General features: G+C 40.3%; 1 protein-coding gene across 1 annotated transcript in view; it reads right to left on the bottom strand.

Annotated features, from left to right (window-relative positions):
* LOC126354457 (pyrethroid hydrolase Ces2e-like) overlaps window positions 1–24,703 on the bottom strand; it is a 127,529-nt gene that overhangs the window by 7,825 nt on the left and 95,001 nt on the right. Inside the window, exons 7-8 of the mRNA XM_050004153.1 lie at window positions 23,542–23,723; window positions 5,454–5,583 (exon numbers count right to left, since the gene is read on the bottom strand). Of these exons, the coding sequence (XP_049860110.1) occupies window positions 5,454–5,583; window positions 23,542–23,723 (312 nt within the window). The remainder of the gene's footprint in view (window positions 1–5,453; window positions 5,584–23,541; window positions 23,724–24,703) is intronic.

The following is a 24,703-nucleotide window of genomic DNA, read 5'->3' as shown; positions in this document are numbered from 1 at the left end:
TTTACATTCGTAAACTCCTCGGGAGGTAAAAGTAGGGGGAAGCAATATATTCGATACCTCATCCAGAAACGCACCCTCTCGAAACTTGGACAGCAAGCTACACCGCGATGCAGAGTCTGCTACTTGAGTTTGTTAAACATCTCCGTAACACTATCACGCTTACCAAGTAACCCAGTGACGAAACGAGTCGCTCTTCTTTGGATCTTCTCTATCTCCTCTGTCAACGTGACCTGGTACGGATCCCACACAGATGAGCAATACTCAAGTATAGGTCGAACGAGTGTTTTGTAAGCCACCTCCTTTGTTGATGGACTACATTTTCTAATGACTCCCCCAATGAATCTCATCCTGGCACCCGCCTTACCAACAATTAATGTTATATGATCATTCCACTTCAAACCGTTCCGTACGCGTACTTCCAGATATTTTACAGAAGTAACTGCTACCAGTTTTTGTTCCCCTATCATATAATCATACAATAAAGGATCCTTCTTTCTATGTATTCGCAATACATTACATTTGTCTATGTTAAGGATCAGTTGCCACTCCCTGCACAAATTGCCTATCCGCTGCAGATCTTCCTGCATTTCGCTGCTATTTTCTAATGCTGCAACTTCTCTGTATACTACAGCATCATCCGCGAAAAGCCGCATGGAACTTCCGACACTGTCTACTAGGTCATTTATGTATATTGTGAAAAGAAATGGTCCCATAACACTCCCCTGTGGCACGCCGGAGGTTACTTTAACGTCTGTAGACGTCTCTCCATTGAGAACAACATGCTTTGTTCTGTTTGCTAAAAAGTCTTCAATCCAGCCACACAGCTGGTCTGATATTCCGTAGGCTCTTACTTTGTTTATCAGGCGACAGTGCGGAATTGTATCGAACGCCTTCCGGAAGTTAAGGAAAATGGCATCTACCTGAGAGCCTGTATCTAATATTTTCTGGGCCTCATGAACAAATAAACCGAGTTGGGTCTCTCACGATCGCTGTTTCCGGAATCCATGTTGATTCCTACAGAGTAGATTCTGGGCTTCCAGAAATGACATGATACGCGAGCAAATAACATCTAAAATTCTACAACAGGTCGACGTCAGAGATGTAGGCCTAGAGTTTTGCGCATCTGCTCACGATCCTTCTTGAAAACTGGGACTACCTGTGCTCTTTTCCAATCATTTGGAAACGTCCGTTCCTCTAGAGACTTGCGGTACACGGCTGTTAGAAGGGAGGCAAGTTCTTTCGCGTACTCTGTGTGTGGAATCGAATTGGTATCCCGTCAGGTACAGGGGACTTTGTTGAGTGATTTCAGTTGATTTTCTATTCCTTGGACACCTATTTCGATGTCAGCTAGTTTTTCGTTCGTGAGAGGATTTAGAGAAGGAACTGCAGTGCGGTCTTCCTCTGTTAAACAGCTCAGGAAAAAGGTGTTTAGTATTTCAGCTTTACGCGTGTCATCCTCTGTTTCAATGCCATCATCATCCAAGAGTGTCTGGATACGCTGTATCGAGCCACTTACTGATTTAACGTAAGACCAGAGCTTCCTAGAATTTTCTGTCAAGTCGGTACATAGAATTTTACTTTGGAATTCACTGAACGCTTCACGCATAGCCCTCCTTACGCTAACTTTGACATCGTTTAGCTTCTGTTTGTCTGAGAGGTAAAGCCGGACAAGGTGGTCTCGCGGTTCTAGGCGCTCAGTCCGGAACCGTGCGATTGCTACGGTCGCAGGTTCGAATCCTGCCTCGGGCATGGATGTGTGTGATGTCCTTAGGTTAGTTAGGTTTAAGTAGTTCTAAGTTCTAGGGGACTAATGAGCACAGCAGTTGAGTCCCATAGTGCTCAGAGCCATTTGAACCATTTTGTCTGAGAGATTTTGGCTGCGTTTAAAATTGCAGTGAAGCTCTCTTTGCTTTCGCAGTAGTTTCCTAACTTTGTTGTTGAACCACGGTGGGTTTTTCACGTCCCTCACAGGTAAAAAAGCATCTGACAATAAAACATGAACTGACATGCTATATATGGAAATGAAACGCAAACTCAAAATCCACATAAAACTTGTAGTGAATAATAATAGGAAGATCCTAGCCCGGAAAGTAAATAATACACCAATATATAAAAGTCACAGTCAAAAAGTATGCATCACGTCTATAAATCTAAGCCTTTCAACATAACAAAAGAGTTAAACATTACCATAAGTCTGAGACAATTAACAGTAAAATGTCTGTTGATTAAAATCTCGTTAGCGATGACACGTTCGGAATGGAATCACAGTGACGCGGCCTTGTGGCTTCTCTGTAAGATGTTTTCGCTTTCCTGTGGCGGAGCTAGCGGAAGAAGACACAATCTCCTTCCTTTGACAGACCGCACACACGTCCGCACACGGAGCTGCTAGTTTTTCTTTTTTTATTTGCTTATGTATCACAAGACTTGTTGCAGAAATTGCTTCAGCCAATTAAACGTAGGTTGTTTCACGGTTGTTTTTCTATTACTAACAGATCTAAATATAGCAATGGCCTAAACCGGTACGGTACTCATGAGTTTTACATTTTAAGTAATCAAGATGGGACTTTACAAATAAAACATCGGCAGATATTTGTCTGTTGTGGTTGTTATCTGTATCGATGAGGCACGCAAGCCCACCTTCGCCATGTTACATTGTTACTGGGGGAGGGAGGGGGGGGGGGGATGGTAGAGGTATATGGTGACAGTCACGGAGCAGCACAGTGTTTTTCCCAAACATTACACTTATGGGACCATGAGAATGAGCTGATATTAACGATGTTACCTGAAAGCCATAGGTTTCAAGCAAAGTGCTGCTCGTAGAGTTGTAAGTAGCATGCGTGAACAAAGACTACACTGTCGTCCGCTAATGCAGTCTCGTCTTCGGTTATACAGTATACCTACAAGCAATACTTCGAATACCGAGCCTTGTCAACCAATCAGGTTGCCAACGTTTAGATTGGAGTTCGCATGGCTCTTGTGGGCTGGGGCAAATCACTTACTTTTTCTTCCTTCCACACTAGATTCGCAGCTGGAGACGCTGTTTACACAGCACTGGTGTAGTAAATGTTCAGATATACAGGGTGAGACGAAGTCTTGCCCTGATCATAACAATTTACTGTAGAATAACCATTACACATAATAATTTACATTTGATGCCGTTTCATAGGTTAGTGTTACTAATTTTTTTTTAAGACCACTTACGTTAGTAAATCACAACGTGTGCTCCCTTGGTAGCTCGGAGAATGTTGAGGTGGTAATCCAGTTCCCGCCAGGTGCTCCGTAACATGTGTTCTGTCACAGTACCCACAGCAGCTTGTATCCTAGCCTTCAGTTCATCGAGGTAAACAACTGGTGTGACGAAGACTCTGTCCTTGATATAGCTCGAGATAAAAAGTCAAGGGGAGGAATGTTTGGAGAGCGGGGTGGCCACGGTGTTAGACAGTTCTTTCCAATCCACCGATCAGGAAATGTTTCATCAAGGAAATCATGCACTATGAAAGCCCAATGGGTGGGATTGGGAGGGGGGGGGGGGGAGTGCTCCATCTTGCTGGAAGAGTATCCATGGGTGATATTCTTCTAACTGTGGGACAATGAACTATAGCAAAACGTCTAAGTAGATGTTAGCGCTATTGAATTTTTCCGCGAAGAAAAGGGGTCCAAAAACTTGTTATGCATGAGGCCGCAGCAAATATTCACTTTTTCGCTGTCTCGCTGTAACTGTACAGTAGCATATGGACACTCTGAACCCCATACACGGACAATATGCCTATTTACCATTCCACTGCATGAAAGGTGGATTCATCGGTAAAGCATATGCGATTTAAGTAATCATTAGCGCCATTAACTCTGTTGAGAATCTCAGTTGCAAATTCAGCACCCATCAGCAAATCATTCGGTTGCGAGGCCTGCACTTTGTAAGCCTTTCATGAAGAATCTTCACCACACTTTCTTGCGGTATTTGAAGTTCACGTGATGCTTGACGAGTTGATTTAGACGGACTCCGTTGACAAGACGGCCGAACACGATCAACAGTTGCATCACTCACTTCGAGAACGATCTTTAATTCTTCATGTTTCGTTAAACTTTGATACCATCGCTTTATTGATTTAACGTCAGGGGGGCTGCTTCCATCAGAAGTCCGAAATTTACGCTGAACACTAATGGGTGATTTCGTTTCGTGAAACCAAAGCACTCATTGCGCTTTCTGCTGCTTCAGCACCATTTCGGCAGCAACTAACGTGACATAACAGACCAAGTCGGTGTTGTGGAGCGCTAGCGCCACCTATTAGTCACAAAAACTAGTAACACTAACCTATGTAACCCTGTCCTCAGTGTAATTTGTTATGTCACACGGTTATTCTGTTATAAATTTTTATAATCCGGGCAAGTCCAACCCGATAGCTGAGTGGTCAGCGTGAATGATTGCCGTCCTACGGGCCCGGGTTCGATTCACGGCTGGATCGGGGGTTTTCCCCGCTTAGGGGCTGGGTGTTGTACTGTCTGAATCATCATTTCATACCCATCCGGGACGCGGGTCCCCCAGTGTGGCGTCGAATGTAATAAGATCTGCACCAATGCGGCCGGACCTGACCCGCAAGGGGCCTCTCGGCCAATGACGCTGCACAATGCTGCACTTCAACTGTCTACGTGGTGGGAAGCAGACTGTAGTCACTACACGCCCAGGATCGCCGAGTACACATGTCGACCCGCTGAGCCATTAGCAGCACTTGTTTTTGGATTTCTGAAGTTCGCTATCGCTGCGATAATCTCCAAAACAGTCCTCAGTCCATGTTTGGCGAAGCCGCTAAAGTCATTAGATGTTCAAAAATCGCTAGTCTTCGAGCCGCCAGCTAGACTCTGGATATGGAACTGATACCAGTGACAGGATGCCTCACCTTGAATGTCATCGCCTAATAGTCTGGCCGGTTTTCAAAGCTGGATCATCTGTATGGCCCTGCCTACCGCACACTACGCCTGCAGCGTACGCCACTTAGCTGTCTCACCCCACTGCTGCAAAACAAACAGTTTTTCAGCATCAGCCCACCATCAGTCGTTTTATGTTGAGGCGGCATGCCGCCAGGGTGCTGGATGCCAATATCTACCTAATGTATGGAAGTTGCGCTTACTAAATAATGTTGCTACTGAGTGAACGTTTCGCACTTTGCCCTCGCTGCAATAGTGAATGACCACTACCCACAGATCCTGCAGAAGCCATTCTGGGACAATAGTAGCCATCATGGCTGGTACTGGTGTCGATGTTGACTGCCACTGTCGCGCCTTTACACTATGTAAGAAAACTGTGATATGGTTTTCGACGGCATTCAACAATTTGTGTGAGTGCTCTAACTTTTAGCAAACATTATTTCGGTCACACTGGTTTATTTAGGCAACATGAAATATTTAGCAGCAGAGAGACATGTTTATGTTAGGTTCCTTAGTTTCTTTGTACTCACCCCACTGCGTAGATTCTACGATCTCCCCGCGATAGTCGAATTCGTAATAGAACACTGGTGTGTCAGTTAGCTCGGTCACTTTTCTCACCAGCGCGTCCGTTGGCTCGAAAAACAGCATGTCATTTCTGAACTATAAGAAAAAAATATTATTTATCTTTTGATTGTGATTGATGCTGTTGTAGTCACATAATGTATGCATCCAGGTGTGACATATCACACTAGTTTCAAAGATGGCAATACCAACATTTATATGAACCAACGGAGTAAGAAAATGTTTCTTTTATCACGTATGGTCGTTTTAGTTTGAAACGATGCAGTTTTATTCTTTTGGCACAATTTATCGATTTGATTTGTTCTGTAACAGCTTCCTGCAACACTTCATAAGTAACGATCTTGTGTTCACTCTGCCCAAATGTAAATGGGTAACCAAATGTGTCACTAACAGCCTCCACCTCTTGGCAAGTGTCACGGTTAAACACTTAATCACCAGCTGATTTCAATATTCACAACATTACGTTTTCACTCAGTCAATACGTGCTTCTTCAGTGCAAGATTTCCCTTTTCCCTTTTTTTCTCGTTTCATAGTCGTATTAATCTAAACATACTGCTTCCAAAATATCTTTAATTATAAATCAGTGACATAAGTACACCTTATAATATCAAAATTTTGTGCGTACGCTCTTAGAGTCTTGCCTGTTATACCCTAACTGAGATTACTACACACAACTGCTTCCTTTTTCCTATGTTATGTGAAAGTTTACTTTTGAAATTTGTTACTTATAGGTAAATTTTGTAGACCTTGTGTTTAAGGTCTCTTCATGTATTGTATTCTCATACGTCACTGCAGCGCAAAAAATTATAATTTTCACTATCAACGGCTCTTCTAAATACCAGTCGGAGAGATTTTATCAATTCTTTCCTTCATTAATATTCAAAATTTGAATTCCGTCACTGGTTCTTTACTATTTCGGAAAATAAATTGTCATGCACTAATATTGTAACCTTTCTTCACTCTCCTTCATATATGAAAGCTCTCAAGATGTTCGGAGAAGAAGATATTGAACTATAGTGTAGTCTGATTTAGCTCATCTACCGTGATTCGGTCTCTGGAAGTATGTCCGTTGAAATATTCCCTGTGGTGTAAAAAGCAATGACACCAAACTCAGATTCTTTCTAAAGAATTCTCCCTCAGATTACCATTTCATATTATTTTGTTTCTGTTACTATTTTGTTTTTTTAACTGTTTTTTATTTTACTTTCCTATTCAGCTTGTGCAAACATATATCTGTGGCGGATGTGGTTAATGGTAGCATAAATTGTCGTTTATGCACAATACATTAATTCCAATAATGTGTTTACTTCACCGTCTGAAATCCATTGCGGTTTATACTTTTTCATTGTACCCACTTCCTGTCTCGAACCTGGCTTTACATACCAACAATTTCGACCACTTTTGGGTGTTATGAACAATCAACATTATTTTTCTATTTGTGTAATTAAAGTAGAATTATCTCTGACATCGAGGTAGAATGGGATAGTAATGATGATACAAATAGCATCACATTTGAGGAAGTGGAGAAAATGGTCAGTAGATTGAAGTGCAATAAAGCAGCTGGGGTGGATGAAATTAAGTCGGAACTCATCAAATGCAGTGGAATGTCAGGTCTTAAATGGCTAAACAGGATAATTGAAATGGCCTGGGAGTCGAGACAGGTTCCATCAGACTGGACAAAAGCAGTAATCACACCAAACTTTAAAAATGGAAACAGAAAAGATTGTAACAACTACAGAGGTATCTCTTTAATCAGCGTTGTGGGTAAAATGTTCTCAGGTACTGTTGAAAGGACAGTGCGAGCATTAGTTGACGACCAATTGGATGAAAATCAGTGTGGGTTTAGGCCTCTTAGAGGTTGTCAGGACCAGATATTTAGCTTACAGCAAATAATGGAGAAGTGTTATGGGTGGAACAGGGAATTGTGCCTATGCTTTATAGATCTAGAAAAGACATATGACTGGGTTCCCAAGAGAAAGTTATTGTCTGTTCTACGAGATTATGGAATAGGAGGCAAACTTTTGCAAGCAATTAAAGGTCTTTACATGGATAGTCGGGCAGCAGTTAGAGTTGACAGTAAATTGAGTTCATGGTTCAGAGTAGTTTCAGGGGTAAGACAAGGCTGCAACCTGTCTCCACTGTTGTTCATATTATTTGTTGATAATATGTTGAAAACAATAGACTGGCTGGGTGAGATCAAGATATGTGAACACAAAATAAGCAGTCTTGCATACGCGGATGACTTAGTTGTGATGGCAGATTCGATTGAAAGTTTGCAAAGTAATATTTCAGAGCTAGATGAGAAATGTAAGGACTATGGTATGAAGATTAGCATCTCCAAAACGAAAGTAATGTCAGTGAGAAAGAAATAAAAACGGATTGAGTGCCGAATAGGAGGAACAATGTTAGAACGGGTGGATGGTTTCAAGTACTTAGGATGCATATTCTCACAGGATGGCAACATAGTGAAAGAACTGGAAGCGAGTTGTAGCAAAGCTAATGCAGTCAGCGCTGAGCTACGATCTACTCTCTTCTGCAAGGAGGAAGTCAGTACCAAGACTAAGTTATCTGTGCACCGTTCAATCTTCCGACCAACTTTGTTGTATGGGAGCGAAAGCTGGGTGGATTCAGGTTACCTTATCAACAAGGTTGGGGTTACGGATATGAAAGTAGCTAGGATGATAGCAGGTACTAGTAGATGGGAACAATGGCAGGAGGGTGTCCCCAATGAGGAAATCAAAGAAAAACTGGGAATGAACTCTATAGATGTAGCAGTCAGGGCGAACAGGCTTAGATGGTGGGGGCATGTTACACGCATGGGAGAAGCAAGGTTAACCAAGAGACTCATGGGTTCAGCAGTATAGGGTAGGAGGAGTCGGGGCAGACCGAGGAGAAGGTACCTGGATTCGGTTAAAATTATTTCGAAGTAATAGGTTTAACATCAGAAGAGGCACCAATATCAGCACTGAATAGGGGATCATAGGGGAATTTTATATGGGGGCTATGCTCCAGACTGAACGCTGAAATGCATAATCAGTATTAAATGATGATGATGATGATGATGATGATATCTCTGAATAAAATTTCGGATAAGAAAGAGTGTTTATTTTACTATCAATAAGACACTTCCTTGGTTATTTCCTGTAATCTTAAAAAAGAAGTGAATGGTCTGTTGGATGAAAAAAAAAACAACGTGGCAACCCTGACAAAATATTAATGCATTTAGGCACTTCACAGTAACTACTACATTTATTTACACAGAACTGGTGTGGAGTAAGAAATCGTCACGGCCGTTGTTCTACAGATTGTGCTGCTTAGGAGACATTTTTGATCAAATTCGACAGATGTGGTGATGCAAAAATGCAGAAGTGACTGAATCTTAACAGTACTGCTCCACTGATAAACCTGAAATCACAAAGAGCTACAGGAAATTATATCGTCTGACAATTTTCTGAAAAATGCTGTATAATGTCGAAAAATTAGTTTGGTTGGAGGATGGAACTTTTCGTAGTCCTCCTAAAGAAATATGTGAATTTATGTCCGTTTCAGGAGTCCAACAAAATCAATAAATTATTTTCTGCAAATGATAAGAAAATGTTTCGAATGTGACCTTATTCTTTCGTTTTCTTCCTGATTTTGCTTCGTACATTAAAAGATGTTTGCAAGTACACAATCTTTTTCTTTTTTTTTCATTTTTGTCGTAATTTGCCTCGATGTTGCTGGAGGCAGGTGTAAAATTTCGAAACAGTAATCCACTGACACTTATCAGCGACATTGTTGTATATGAATGTGTATTAGCATTCGCAGATCACGCAAGTGATGGCGAAATGCGGTCTGCAAGCAATTCTTGCACGAAACATGACTGGCCGGCTGACTGTCTTTATAAACAGCATTTTATTGGAAAGGAAGCAGCTTCGTTTCCAAAAGAGCTACGAACTTTTCTATGGTAATACCTATTAATGACATATCTACATGTTTATTTCAGGTAAAATTCGTAATTTCGCTATTCCTCTCCGTATATTTTCCTGAATCTGTTTAACACGGACGACGCAACCTAGAAATCAATAATGGTTATCTCATTCGTAATTCAGAACGCCCTGTCCCTTATATCCCCTCCGTTGACAGTGCTCTGGTCCTCATGAGCAGATCTAAATCTATCAAAAAGTTTTTGTTTTTTTTTTAATTTTTACGTGTTTCATTTCGGTGGATATTTCGTACTTTGTGTAAATATTTCTTTCATTTATACAATTCGTGTTCAGATTTATGCGAACGTTTAAACGTTTAAACTTTGTCTCCCCTCTCTGTTTAACTAGAAAATCTATATCCTTTACTTTGTCACTGAAATCTATTACTGCACGTGTCTTCTTTCAGTTTGGCAAGTAGTCATTGTTCTGGACTTTTATTAGCGCAACAATCATAGTCTAAACTGCAATTAGCCGAATAATCCTACTTATCTCCTCTTTCTTCTGATTTCCACAATTTATAATGAAATGTCGAAAACCTTCGAGAGGACGTCCAAGAAATTAACTAACAAATAAGCAATAGGAAGGTCTTCACGCTCGCTGTATTGCAATAGTTCGAGTAAGGAAGATTTTTGTGAGGTAAGTGATTCATGAAAGCTATAGGTTATTGTTTGTCAGGGCCATTCTTTTGTAGGGATTATTGAAAGTGAGACTGCGTTGCCCTAAAAATATTGTGTGTCAGTTTAGTGTTGATCAGAATAAGTAAAGTGAGAACTGTCTGAGTACAGTTTTGCTTAACTGTTTGAAAATCAATAAACGTAAGAGTTTTTCCAGCACTGTCATTCTTTACATACAAAGGAGAAGTTTCATATGTCGACCCTTAGCCGAGGATGCCTCACTGGTATCTTCTGATTTTTTCTTGTAGTTTGTGTAATTAGTGTAGTTATTGTTTCTTGCTAGCGCGTAATTGTACAGAGAACCAACTTTGTAGTTGTAGTTTTTCATTGTTGTACAGTAAAACAGTTGTGAGCTGCATGTAGATTTGCACCAAATATTTCGCACCCGCACTTGCAATTAATTGGATATTATTTTAGTTGCTATTTTAATGTGTTTTCTTATTTTGCTCTTCAAATTGTGCTTTTATGTGTTGTCGTGTGATATATTTTGACAATTATGGCGTGTGAAAACCGTAATACTAGGCTGCAAAGTTAACTGAAAAATGTCAGTGAAGACCAGAGTAGTGTGTTAGCGCCACTGTGTAATGAATTAACAAATGTTCAGAATAGTAATTTGTAATTATGCATAGGGAAATGGACCAGGCAATAAATAATCGTGTAGACAGTGAAACAGCAAGTGAACAGGGTAGTATTGTCGATCGATCGGTCGGAAACAGCTCACCCCAGAAACCCGAAATAACAGGAAACAATCTCGCACATACTGTAGATTCAGGTTTTGCGTCATTACCCGTTTCTCAATCAAATCAAGACACATTTTCTGTTTCTCGAAATGCCAATGTTGCCGGTGCAAATGCAGTGCCTAAAAGTACAGAGGAATACGTCTTAGACACAAGTGCCTTGTTATTGCAATTAATTCAAAAAATAGGACAACAGCTTCAAAAGTTAGACGCAATGGAACAATATCAAAACAGTCAAAGTAACAAATGGAATAAAATCAAAAACAATCACAGCAATAAATGGAACACAATCGAAGACAAACATAGCAACAGCTTCAAAAGTTAGACACAACGCTTGAAGAAACACCCGAAGATTTAACTTCTGAGTTACTTAACATCGAATTTAAATCTCAAAAAGTCTGTAATGACGTAAAAACATAAATTTGTGAGCATTTTCAATCTGTTTTTTTGCTGCATCAAAATGCATTACAGAATGACGAAGGAGCTATAAAAGAACTGCAAACTATTGTTCATGAAAATCACCTTGCGAGCTAAAATTGACTCAGTTGCATCTACCGATTTGGTTACGCAACTTGCACAAACTCAGGAAAACTTAAAGGACACAGCAGATACTCTAGAACTTCGTTCAGAAAAACACACGGAGGGAATCAATTCATTGTCGGAGAAGTTGCCGACCTTTCGGATCAGTTCATTAACTTATCTACAAAGGTAGATGATGATCTGAATGACACAAGACAGGATGCCTTCACTGACACAGAAGAATATGAACAAATTAAGAAATTTAAACAAAATCAGAATCAAATCAATACACGGAACAAAACAGAAATGCGGGAAGTACAAGATCAGTTGACACACGTAATCTGCAAGTATTACATATTTCAGGGGAGACACGCGCTCCGACACGGGAAGAGAGATTCAGAAATAAGGAAAAGACACAAAACAACAACACACGATATTTTGGAAATTGTGGAACAAATTGACAAGGTGCGCCACATTTTGCGATGGAACCGCCGACACAGCATAACAATGACCGATAAGCGACTCGCCGTCATGACAATTTTGACTCTAAGCTGTTCATTAGTACCTGTAAATTGAAAACATTGAAGAATTCCAGCAACGACATTCATACACAGGCGTGGCTTCATCAATTCTCTCATTGTTTTCCTCCCAACTGCTCATTAGAGCACAGATTGGAATTTATGTGTGCCTCTTTGGAAAATGAACCTGCTGTAAGAATGCGTTCGGTCATTCACGATTGTCACACTGAAAGAGAATTGTATCATGCCTGCCTCTCAGCATATTGGTCTCAAGCTACTCAAGGTCGAGTAAAACATAGCATCATAATGATGAAACACTTTGAACAACCATAATTCTCCAGTCTCATCAAACATTTTGAAGATATGTTGCACAAGAATCAGTACCTGTCAGACCCATACAGCCCCTCAGAACGCATCCGCATTTACTTAATCAAGTTGCCGGAACAGTTAAGACATATTATTTCGGTAGGACTTTGCAAAGACGACATCGAAGGTTTTCTGGACCTTTAACAAGAATTAGAAATTGACATAGACAGTCGCAGAATGCGAGAACAGGAAAACAATTGTTATAGGACACATCCGTCACAATTCCGTGACGACAGAAACAATAACCAGACACTCTTATGACAACCGTTGGCAGAGTAACAATTGTTACAGGGAAGATCACCTTTCCACGCAAATGACTATGATAGAGACAATCTTAGTAACAGACAATATGGGAACTAGAACAATTATTATTAAGGGAGACAGAATAACTTCAGACACAACAGCCACTACACAATTATGATTCAGGGAGAAATTCTCCACCACGTGACCGACAAGAAAGAAATTAAAGAAATTACCAACATGACAGACGATATAATCTTCACAGCAGACCAGTACTTAACCAAAATTGGCGTGACTCAAACACGGCAGTACCCTCTCGACAAGTTGAAATTGTAGAAGTTAGATCTCCAAAACCCAGGAACGATGCGCGACAACAAAGAAGTAACAGTCAATGACTTTCACCGCAGGCGGCCACATGCGCCGGCTGGGCTTGAGAAAAACAACATAAGCTTATCTTGAGAAAAATTCCAGTAATCTTTACTGGCGTATGCCACATGATAATTGGGTTGAAGTTGAAACTCTACATACTGGGAAGCGTAAAGGATTACACCACAATTCACATGTAAAGCCGATTATTGAGAGATAATCTGCTTTTTAACTTAGTCTTTGTCATAAAACTTTTCACTTCACGTTATTAGTACGCTTTGTCACACTTATAAACAGTTAACATGCAACAATGTTTTGAAGTTAACTATTCAGTCAAGAACCCAGGGTACTTATTTGAACAGTAATTACGACTGCATTGTTATAGTCAACAGACAATACTGTGCTATTGTGTGTACCTTCTTGCTTGTTAGTTGCACGATTATGTAACCACTACAAGGCTTACGTACTTAGAACATATACTGCTAATGAGACTTTAATGCAACATTTTGGTTTACTTAAAAAGACATTCTTTATTTAAAGTACTTTCTGGGTGATTACAGATAACTTTGGTTTGTTTGACAGCTAGACGATTATATCATGATGCTATTAATGAGTGACACAATTTATATTATTGCTTTTGCGCTGTATCCGTCTTATATCTGCGCAGTTTTTCTGTATTCTTCTGGAATGTAAAACATGTTTTAGTAGTAACTTTTGTGGTATAGCTACAACGAAACAGACTCTTCTGTAGCCGAAAACTACGTTACACTACAGTACTTTCTTGATCACAGCAATGAGCGTAGTAACTACGATATCTACATGCATACCATTTCACTTTGTTTATGATGAGGTAAGTACATTGAGTTCTACAGAACTTGGCTTACAGACGAAGATAATTACGATACTTGGCATATTTTTACCGTAAAGTGATGACAGAAATTATCCTACAGCAAGACGCACAGTTTAGCTCTACAGGAAACGCATTTGATGATTAATTTTTGTACTTCGAAAATTTTTAGAAAGATTATTGAATTACAAAATACAAAGAAGGTTTTCGGTGAGACATATCATTCGGTTGCTGTAATCTGTGACACCTGAAAGTATAATTACATTAATCCTCAGGGGGTACACGTTTACTTTGTTTACCATGTGTGTGGTAAGCGTTAGGAGTCCTAGCTAATATGGTTTTTGCTTATTCAGTTTTACACATTAGTACCATATTTCTCTAGCACGGAATTACACAGCTATCTGATACTTTAAGAGAGACAAACATATTTTTTTACTACATCAGTTAATTTACATTACAAAATTGTATTTTTTTACTTTGTGAACTGTTAATACATTTCGGAACCATTGTGACAGAATGAGATATTTAAATGATGTATTTTGTATGGGATCATGATCTTTTAAGTACGTATGACACAATTGAAACGATCAGAGAAATTTTTTAGGTTTCGAAATTATTGAAAGTAGCTGTGATTATTTTGAGATGTGATTGATGTGCTGTGATGATATTATGAAGACGATGATGTGTATTATGATGTTGAGATATGATCAATACGATTATGCTATTTGAGAAATGTGATTATGTGTTTATATGTATGCCAATAATGAGTAGGGGTTAGGGACTCTGGTTTGTGAAAGAGGATGTTGGAAACCAAGAATCGTACTTTAAGAGTTATGAAATGTGTTTACATACGTGAATGTGAGCACCACAATGCTGAAAAAACCTTTTGGACACTCTTATATATGAGATTTCGTTTCTACACACTTCTAACATAAATTTTCAACCTATGAAATTTGTATTTTATATGAGACTGTAGTGGAAACTGGTGTCGTCAGTATTTCGGTAAGGAAGATATGTGACCTTAACGTAACGCGCTGTGGGTCCGAGCTGACCGACAGTTGCCTGGAAAAAACTCATAAGTGTGTGCCTTTCAGAAAATAATGGCTCTGAGCACTATGGGACTCAACATCTTAGGTCATAAGTCCCCTAGAACTTAGAACTACTTAAACCTAGCTAACCTAACGACATCACACACATCCATGCCCGAGGCAGGATTCGAACCTGCGACCGTAGCAGCCCCGCGGTTCCGGACTGCAGCGCCCGAACCGCACGGCCAACGCGGCCGGCTGTGCCTTCCAGAGGGACCGGCGTAGAAAAAAGTGGCCATTAACCTCGCTATTGACATTTCTTTGTAGAAAGCATCGCAAATATGACACGCTCATACTTGAAAACATACTATTACAGTTTGGAGCTCGTACTTTCTGATATTTCCTGAAAAGCCTAATGGAATGATGAGAAATATTTTACATCTATACCCCTGATTATGTCAACTGCCTCACTAGTTGAGGATTTTTTTTACTGCCTTATGAAATGTCAAATGGCTAGTGAATGGTGTTTCACGCTTGTTACAAAAAGGTACGGCCAAACTTTCAGGAAACATTCCTCACACACAAAGAAAGAACATATGTTATGGGGCATGTGTCCGGAAACGCTTACTTTCCGTGTTAGAGCTCATTTTATTACTTCTCTTCAAATCACATTAATCATGGAATGGAAACACACAGCAACAGAACGTACCAGCGTGACTTCAAACACTTTGTTACAGGAAATGTTCAAAATGTCCTCCGTTAGCGAGGATACATGCATCCACCCTCTGTCGCATGGAATCCCTGATGCGCTGATGCAGCCCTGGAGAATGGCGTATTGTATTACAGCCGTCCACAATACGAGCACAAAGAGTCTCTACATTTGGTACCGAGGTTGCGTAGACAAGAGCTTTCAAATGCCCCCACAAATGAAAGTCAAGAGGGTTGAGGTCAGGAGAGCGTGGAGGCCATGGAATTGGTCCGCCTCTACCAATCCATCGGTCACCGAATCTGTTGTTGAGAAGTGTACGAGCACTTCGACTGAAATGTGGAGGAGTTCCATCGTGCATAAACCACATGTTGTGTAGTACTTGTAAAGGCACATGTTCTAGCAGCACAGGTAGAATATCCCATATGAAATCATGCCAACTCCGCTTTTGTAAACATTGCACTGACTGCAAAACCACGTTCGTGATGAACACTAACCTGTTGATGCTACGTACTGATGTGCTGCTAGTACTGCAGAGCAATGAGTTGCATGTCAACACAAGCACCGAAGTCAACATCACCTTCCTTCAATTGGGCCAACTGACGGTGAATCGAGGAAGTACAGTACATACTGACGAAAATAAAATGAGCTCTAACACGGAAATAAAGCGTTTTCGGACACATGTCCACATAACATATTTTCTTTATTTGTGTGTGGGGAATGTTTCCTGAAAGTTTGGCTGTAACTTTTTGTAACACCCTGTATATATAGCTATGCTGCAGCATTGGTTAAAATAAAATTTAATAGATGCACTATTGTAAATATTTTCTGTCTATAGATCCATTAAATAATTTCATGATATACTTTCTTTAAAAAAAGGGAGCACAAATAGACATTTCCGTTCACAGGAATTGCATACATATTTTTTTCAACTATTTGCTAACTTGTTTGGTAGAGCAAGTTACCGTGATGCATCACTCTAGTGTTCAGATGTGACATAGGTATTAGACATGGCTATCTTTACTGTAATATTCTGCTTGAGCTTTGTCATGTTTAGGTATAAGTTGCTACATTTGCTGCTGCTGTTTGCCAGGCATATTCCTACTGAATTTCTCTTTATATTACACTGCTAATCCAGTTTTACTACTGACTTATTCTTCTTGTTGCTGCACATTGCCTTATATTAGTTTTAATGTTGCATTTGCTTTGCTAATTTAGATTTATTGCTGCTTGCTTTGCCAATTTGCATTTCTTTCCTCATTCATGTTTGTGTTAATGTTTGTGCTGCTGCATTGCCTTGTCCCTTAGTATACGTATCTGAGTTCAGTAGACTTAAGTTAGCTTAAGAGGGGAGATACTATATAGGACATTAACTATGAAGAATGGAGAAAGATTGCATGAAGAAGTTATAAGAAAAAGTTTTAGCCAAAACAGTAGTGTACAATGAGGAATAATTATTTTAAACAAGTAGGGTTTAGGGACAACAGGTTTAGGTATGATTGTCTTGGAAACAAATGATGAGCTAAGATAATGGAAAATACAGAAAGCATGCTTAGATAGGACCTCTGTGCGAAAAAATGTTGAAACAAGAGGACAGATCTATGGAATGAAGCTTTGGGTAGGACTGCACTATCATACGTTATACTTAAAACAAAGTCTGTCCTTTCCTTTGGTGTTATTCCGCTATGTGTTAATGTGTACCCTTGTGTGTCTATGTCCTTCCTGTCTTTATGCGTTTATCTGATAAGAGTTATGTTGTAGAATTTTCTAATACTAAGCTACATTGACAATGATGAGTACTGTTATCCTCAAACACTTTGGAAAAATGTTTAGATATTATTTACTCTGTTATGTTTTCCTTTAACGATCATATGTCAAATTAATGTTTGAATGTTCTCATTTCACATTTATTTACTTACGTCACAATTCCTATAATACTCATATATATGCTCGTTTCTATTCTTTTCTAAATCCTGCATTACTAAAAATGTTGATGAAGGTTTCTCGGGTCTCCAACCGGGTGGTAGCGTTGATATCTCGCGACGTTTCGGGAAGTGTCATACCACCCACTTCGCCAGAAGATGGTTGGTATGACACTTCCCGAAACGTCGCGAGATATCAACGCTACCACCTGGCTGGAGACCCGAGAAACCTTCATCAATAGTTTACGCCGGGAAAGCCTACAGTCACATATATTTAAAATGTTGTCTGTATTATTATGTTCTTTAATAATGTTTTCTGTACCATTTTAATTTTATTCTTAAGCCTTAAATTTGTGATTGTATAGACACCAGTTCTTCAAATTAAGTGAATAGTAGGGATTCCTTTTACGGCACACATTTCTGTTGGTCATAATGTATATGTAAAATCTCAGATGGTAAATGACTGTCTTAGTGTTTGGACATGTGCTGATAATTGAACAAGGGACTGGTTAATAGCATTGCTGGTTCTAAGGACATTCCAAACCGTTTGTGAGAGAACAAGTGGTAGTTCATGGTCTTGCTATATTATTCGCAAGACACTTAGATGGTGATTATGCACCAGCACAGTTGCAACAGATGGCTGTTGTCCATCTCCACAAAGATTACAGTGGGTCTGCACCTTTGATGGCCCACCAATACCATTACCTCTACCTGAACTGCACTGGGTCTGCACCTTTGGTGGCCCACCAATACCATTATCTCTACGAGAAATACTATGGGTGTGCTCTGTGATGACCTACCTACCAATATTCTTCAAAATTTCGACTGACCCTGCTGTGGGTTCACTCTGTTGCAGCCATTTACCTGTCTGCATGACAAGAGTGAGCACTGTCTTTCCGTTGCAAGGACAACAGTACTTCGTCAAGACTGCATGGAAATCCACTAATTCCCTGTGCATGTTCTTTTACTGCTCAGACTTTGTGCATAAAACTGTAATTATGGACTGTGAGAACAATTTGACTTTTGACCACTGTATCAATAAGTGTGTGCACTTGATATGTTTGTTATTTTAATTATAATTTTTTTATCAAATCAGTACTGTCCGATGCCCAAAACATTTTTTAATTTTTTTTGTGGGAGGAGGGGGGGGTAGGGGGAAGGAACTTGTTGGCTATGTAAGGTGGCTGTTTAGGTTTTTATGTTTGTAATGCCACGTAGTGCTCTCTAGGAAAATCGCTGACAGCACTGTGTGCACTCTGTGGCTGGTTGGACTCATTGTTGGAATATTCGCTAGTGTAGCGTTGAGCGTTGGGCAGTTGGGTGTGGACAGCGTGTAGCGTTGGGCAGTTGGAGGTGAGCCGCCAGCAGTGGTGGATGTGGGGAGAGAGATGCCATAGTTTTGAGAGGTTACCAGGAGCGGACTATCTGGACTTGTGTCGGTCAGAAAAAGCAAATTTGTAAGACTGGACGCATTGGGGTGCCTGTATTGGCGCTCTCTGTATTCCAGTAGTTCGAGTAACGAAGATATGAGGTAAGTGATTCATGAAAGGTATAGGTTATTCTTAGTCAGGGCTATTCTTTTTTTAGGGATTATTGAAAGTCATATTGCATTGCGCTAAAAATATTGTGTGTCACTTTAGCGATGATCAGAATAAGTAAAGAGAGAACTGTCTGAGTATGTTCAGTTTTGCTCAGCTGTTTGAAAATAAAATAATAGTTTTTCCAGCACTATCATTGGGAAGTTTCAAGGTAGGTGATTCTGACTGCACAACAAGTTTTTAATATTTTACCTTTGCTAGTCTAAAAACATTAATTGCATTTCACACTACTGCGAAGTTTTTAAACATCCGCAAACACAGATGAGATTAGCAACCACTGCTAATTGTTATGGATGTTAAATGAGTTGTGAATTTTCATGAATAATAACTGTGTTCAATTGTGACAAACTGTCAACAGAAAGTGAAATTCGGTTTACGGATTACAATTGTGTCGTGCCCTGTTATCTGCTTACTAATGCACCATCGACCAAGTGTACATGCCCACCGTGTAGCGTATGTACTGTGAAGCGTAGGTATACATTTCTCCAGCTGTCTGACGAGTTACGAATTTGGCAACGTTCAACATTATGTAAAAAATACTTGCAGTGTTTCTTAGCGGCTACAATTCAGATAGCGTGTTTCTTTTCGTGTATACTTCTTGTAAATCTAATTTTAGGACAGGTTTCGATATGTCGAACCGTACTGTTCCCTTGTGAGCCACATGAGACTGAAGAGACGAAAGATATGACGGCTCAGTTGACGCTCGACCTACAGAATTTCGTTTTCTTACATAAAGTGTAAATCTTGTCTTATATGCAATTTATAAATATTATTACTTGTGTGTCTGTTTCCTCGTATTTCGTGTGTTCCTGTACCATTCATTCGATAAGAAACTTCGGTGAGTTGTAGTGCATACACTTGTGAAGGTTTCTGTAGAGGTAATATCCATGTACAACGCGTGCATACACTATGTGATCAAAAGTATCCGGACACCTGCCTGAAAATTACTTAAAAGTTTTTGGCGCCCTCCATCGATAACGCTGGAATCCAATATGATGTTGGCCCACCCTTAGCCTTGATGACAGCTTCCACTCTCGCAGGCATACGTTCAATCAGGTGCTGGAAGGTTTCTTGGGGAATGGCAGCCAATTCTTCACTGAGTGCTGCATCGAGGAGAGGTATCGATGTCGGTCGGTGAGGCCTGGCACGAGTTCGGCGTTCCAAAACATCCCAAAGCTGTTCTAAAGGACTCAGGTCAGAACTCTGTGCAGGCCAGTCCCTCACAGAGATGTTATTATCGCGTAACCACTCCGCCACGGGCCGTGCGTTATAAACAGGTGCTCGATCGTGCTGAAAGGTGCCGTCGCCATCCCCGAAGTGCTCTTCAACAGTAGGAAGCAAGAAGGTGCTGAAAACATCAATGTGGGCTCGTGCTGTGATAATGTCACGAAAACAACAAGGGGTTGAAGCCCTCCCCGTGGAAAACACGATCACACCACAACATCACCGCCTCCGAATTTTACTATTGGAATTACACATGCTGGCAGATGACGTTCACCGTGCATTCGCCATACCCATACCCTGACATCGGATAGCCACATTGTGTACCGTGTTTCGCCACTCCATACAAGGTTTTTCCACTGTTCAATCGTCCAATGTTTATGCTCCTTACACTAAGTGAAGCATCGTAAATCATTTACCAGCATGATGTGTGGTTTATGAGCAGCAGCCTTACAGTGAAATTCAAGATTTCTCACCTCCCGCCTAACGGTTATACTACTTGCAGTGGATCCTGATGCAGCTTAGAATTCCATGTGCTGGTCTGGACAGATGTTTGCCTATTACACATTACGAACCTCTTCAACTGTCGGCGGTGTTTGTCAGTCAACAGACGAGTTCGGCCTGTATGCTTTAGTGCTGTTCGTGACCCTTAACGTGTCCACTTCACTATCGCATCGGGAACAGTGGACATAGGGATGCTTCGGAGTGTGGAAATCTCGCGTGCACACTTATGACGCAAGTGACACCCAATCACCTGGTCACGTTCGAAGTACGTGAGTTCCGCGGACTGCCCCATTCTACTGTCTCACGATCTCTAATGACTACTGAGGTCGCTGATGTGGAGTATCTGGCAGTAGGTGGCAGCAAAATGCACCTAATATGAAAAACGTATGTTTTTGGAGGTGTACGGATACTTTTGATCACATAGTGTATGAGGATGAATGGATGTCTTAGAGAATTAGCTCAGGAACGTCTGGAGAAATTTCAATCAAATTTTGTATACGCATCACATTATTTGTAAAATTATCTATATAAAAATATCGTGGGGGCAGTGTACCGTAAGTAGCTCTAGATGTGAGGTGGGGGTGAGAAGACATGATATGTAAAAATATTCCATACGCACCGGCACTGGTTTAAAACGCATACTGGTGAATGCCAAGACTCCTCTAGCATCCCTGCAACTAAGGTTTTGGGGTGTAAAGGTGTGTGACAAACGCTTAACTCAGAAACTACTGGAACCAAATTGCTTATACAGATGATTCAGTATGCGGGAGTCAGATACCCCTACTACTGCAAGGGGTGCAGGTGAATTTGAGATGGAGCGACATGTAGAAACGTCCGAAAACGGTCTTTCCTGTAATAAAATTTAGTTTGAAGGAAATTCAAACTTCGGTGTTGTAGTGGAATGAGTAGCTTCAGTAGTAAATAGCTTCACTGGTTCAAGTCACGGCCGGTTTTCGGGTAATTGTAAGTCCACTTTCAGGTGTACAGGAACCGTGGGTCAGGAATCTCGGCTTCACGTGTGGCTGTCACCTGGCCGCAACCTACCTAGCGTTCACTGTGCGCGGTGGCTCGATTTCCGAACACCTGAAGACGGACTTAAAGAGAGATTTTGAACCAATAAGACTATTTACAGCTGGACCAGTTATTTATCTGACTTGGAACACTTCATAAGTATGAATCACAGTCTCATTTGTATTGTTCAGTTGCATCTCTAGAGCTGCGTGGTGTAAAACAGAGTAGATAGTTCCATAAGAGAGTCCTTTTCTCGAAACGACAACCAGTTACTGACAGAATTATAACTTTTCTCTGAAATCAGAGTGAAACCGCAGAGCCGTGCGGTTCTAGGCGCTGCAGTCTGGAACCGAGCAACCGCTACGGTCACAGGTTCGAATCCTGCCTCGGGCATGGATGTGTGTGATGTCTTTAGGTTATTTAGGTTTAATTAGTTCTAGCCGACTGATGACCTCAGAAGTTAAGTCGCACGAGGCTCAGAGCCATTTGAACCATTTTGAAACCGTAGGACGAAATCATTACAGACGAAATATGTGATCAGGTATGTATGAAATACATTAAATGTATGTCAAATATACACAGGACGGCCAGAAACAGTCTGAGAAGCATGTAAGAACGATGCAGAGTAGGTTGTGCTGAGAAATAATTGTTAGGAAAAAAATTCGATACGTTGCGCCATTTTCGAGTTAATCAGCATTCAAGTCAGCCAATCATTACGGGCGTTGCAAGCGTTAACTGAAGCAACCTACCAGATACGATTTAGTGTCAGTTGTTCTCATAGATTACACGATAGCTCAAAAGACTCGTTATCCTCGGTCTCCGGTTCGGTCCTTACTAGCGCCTCAAGGCTAATTTTTGTATGTTTCTCTTGCCTGGGTTTAGACAACTAAACAAAAAACCGTCTGGCGACATAGTGGTTTCGGGTCGCTTGAAACGGCGCATCGAGGGAGGTGGCACAGTGGTTAGCACACTATGCCCGCATTCGGGAGGACGACGGTTCAATCTCGCTTCCGGATTTAGCTTATTCGTGGTTCCTCCGAATCACTCAGGGCAAACGCTGGGATGTTTCCTATGAAAGGAGACCGCCGATTTCCTTCCCCATGTTATACAAAATCCGAGATTGTTAACGAGTCGTTAAACCCAATCGTCCTTCCTTTGTATTTGCGCGCGCAACAGACTGATGGCTGATATCAATGCTAATTAACTTGCATAGGGACCAACGTATCAAACTTTTTCTTAACTATTTCCCCTCAGCACAACCTTCCCTGAAACGCTCATACAGGCTGTTCCTAACCAACCTGTGTATAAGGATGCAACGTACGTGACATATGAGTAAGCAAGTGAAGCCACGGGAAAATAGCTAGTCTTCAATAAAGGCAGTCCGAAAATTTACGCTATACGCAGAAGAATGGACATAAATCTTTGGTGTCCTCACATTAACCCTACGTGGATTTATAAAGCAACTCTAACAGAAGTGAATGGAAGTGACACTTTTCGATGAGCTAAGGCGGAAATGTGAATTGATGAGTGATATCAGTAGCGACATTCATTATATTTGTATGGTTCTAAAACGTTTCTACGTCTTCACAGTTTCTTAAGTGTACAGTATTGCCATTCTCTGTTTTAAATACATTACTAAAATATCTTTCAAGAAATAGAATCTTACATAAAATCAAATAAATGTAGATAGCTTACTTGCAGAAGGGAATTTACACACTACATAGAAAGTCGGGAAGGTATCCTTTACCAAAGAACTAGCAATCGACTACGGAGAATTCCCTAAAAACCAGATAAAATGGTTCTGGATTACGTACGTTCACAAGAGCGTCAGCATCGTCCGTAGAGATAGTATCGTTGCCGAAGTAGAACTCCCTCAGCTTGAGAGCTGCTTCTTGTTGCTGCTCTGCAGTGGAGAGGTGTAAACAGGGTGCCAGCGACTCGACAAATTGGCTGTTGAGTGTCTCGATTTGCTCTGTGTTGTTTAATATCTTGTAACCTGTCAGATTACCATAGAGAAGCATTACCAGTTAGATAGTGATAGGGATATAACCATACTAAAATTCTACTCATGCATCCAAATTGCTGAAAAAAATAATAAACAGAAGAATGGAAAATAATATTGAAGATATTTTAGACAGCAATCAGCATGGCGTTAGGAAAGGTACAAAGATATGACTTTGACATTGCGGTTGATAATAGAAGAAGGATTAAGGCAAAAACTAAGACACATTATAGGGCTTTTCGACCTGAAAAAAGCGTACTACGATATCAAAAGGTGCAAGATGCGTGAATTCTGAAAAATAGGGGTAAGCTATAGGGAAAGAACGGTAATGTGCAATACGTACATGTGCCAAGAGGTAACAATAAGAGTACGAGACGAAGAACGAAGTTCTCAAATTAAAAAGGGTGTAAGACAAGGAACGAAACATAAGTGCAGTTAAATTTTGAAACTTTAATTTATCTGGAATATTGGTTATAAAATTGAGTACTTTTGAACTGAAATATTATCTATTTTACGTTAAACATTTTTGAAAACTGAAATATGAGGTAGATAAGCTACCGTAACATTAATTTAAATGTAGCACGCCAATATAAAACTCTATTGCACTATGTGGCTAAAATAGCTATGATGTTTTTAATTACTTTAGAAAACTCGATTAAGAACATTTACTTTCGCTGAAACATGTTCTCAACAAATTTAAACGACAATGTTAAGCTCAAAGGGAGCTTTCGACATCCTATTCTTACGCTGATTATGATGACAAGTTTCCTTCATAATCTGACAGACACACAGACTTAAGACTTGCATTTACTTTAATGGAGAAAACAGGAAACTTGTTAAGGCAAATAAAAATTTAAAGGCAATTTGTCTGAATTACTCTGTTTTCCAAGACTGCATCGCATATTTTGAAAAACTAACAGAACTCTCAATATACTGGAAACGGTTTACAAACATGAGAACTGCCTTGCTTTGAG

This window comes from Schistocerca gregaria, chromosome 3 (assembly GCF_023897955.1).
Source record: "Schistocerca gregaria isolate iqSchGreg1 chromosome 3, iqSchGreg1.2, whole genome shotgun sequence".
NCBI lineage: Eukaryota > Metazoa > Arthropoda > Insecta > Orthoptera > Acrididae > Schistocerca > Schistocerca gregaria.
Note: the sequence above shows the minus strand (reverse complement) of the source record. Positions and strands in the feature narration are given on the sequence as shown.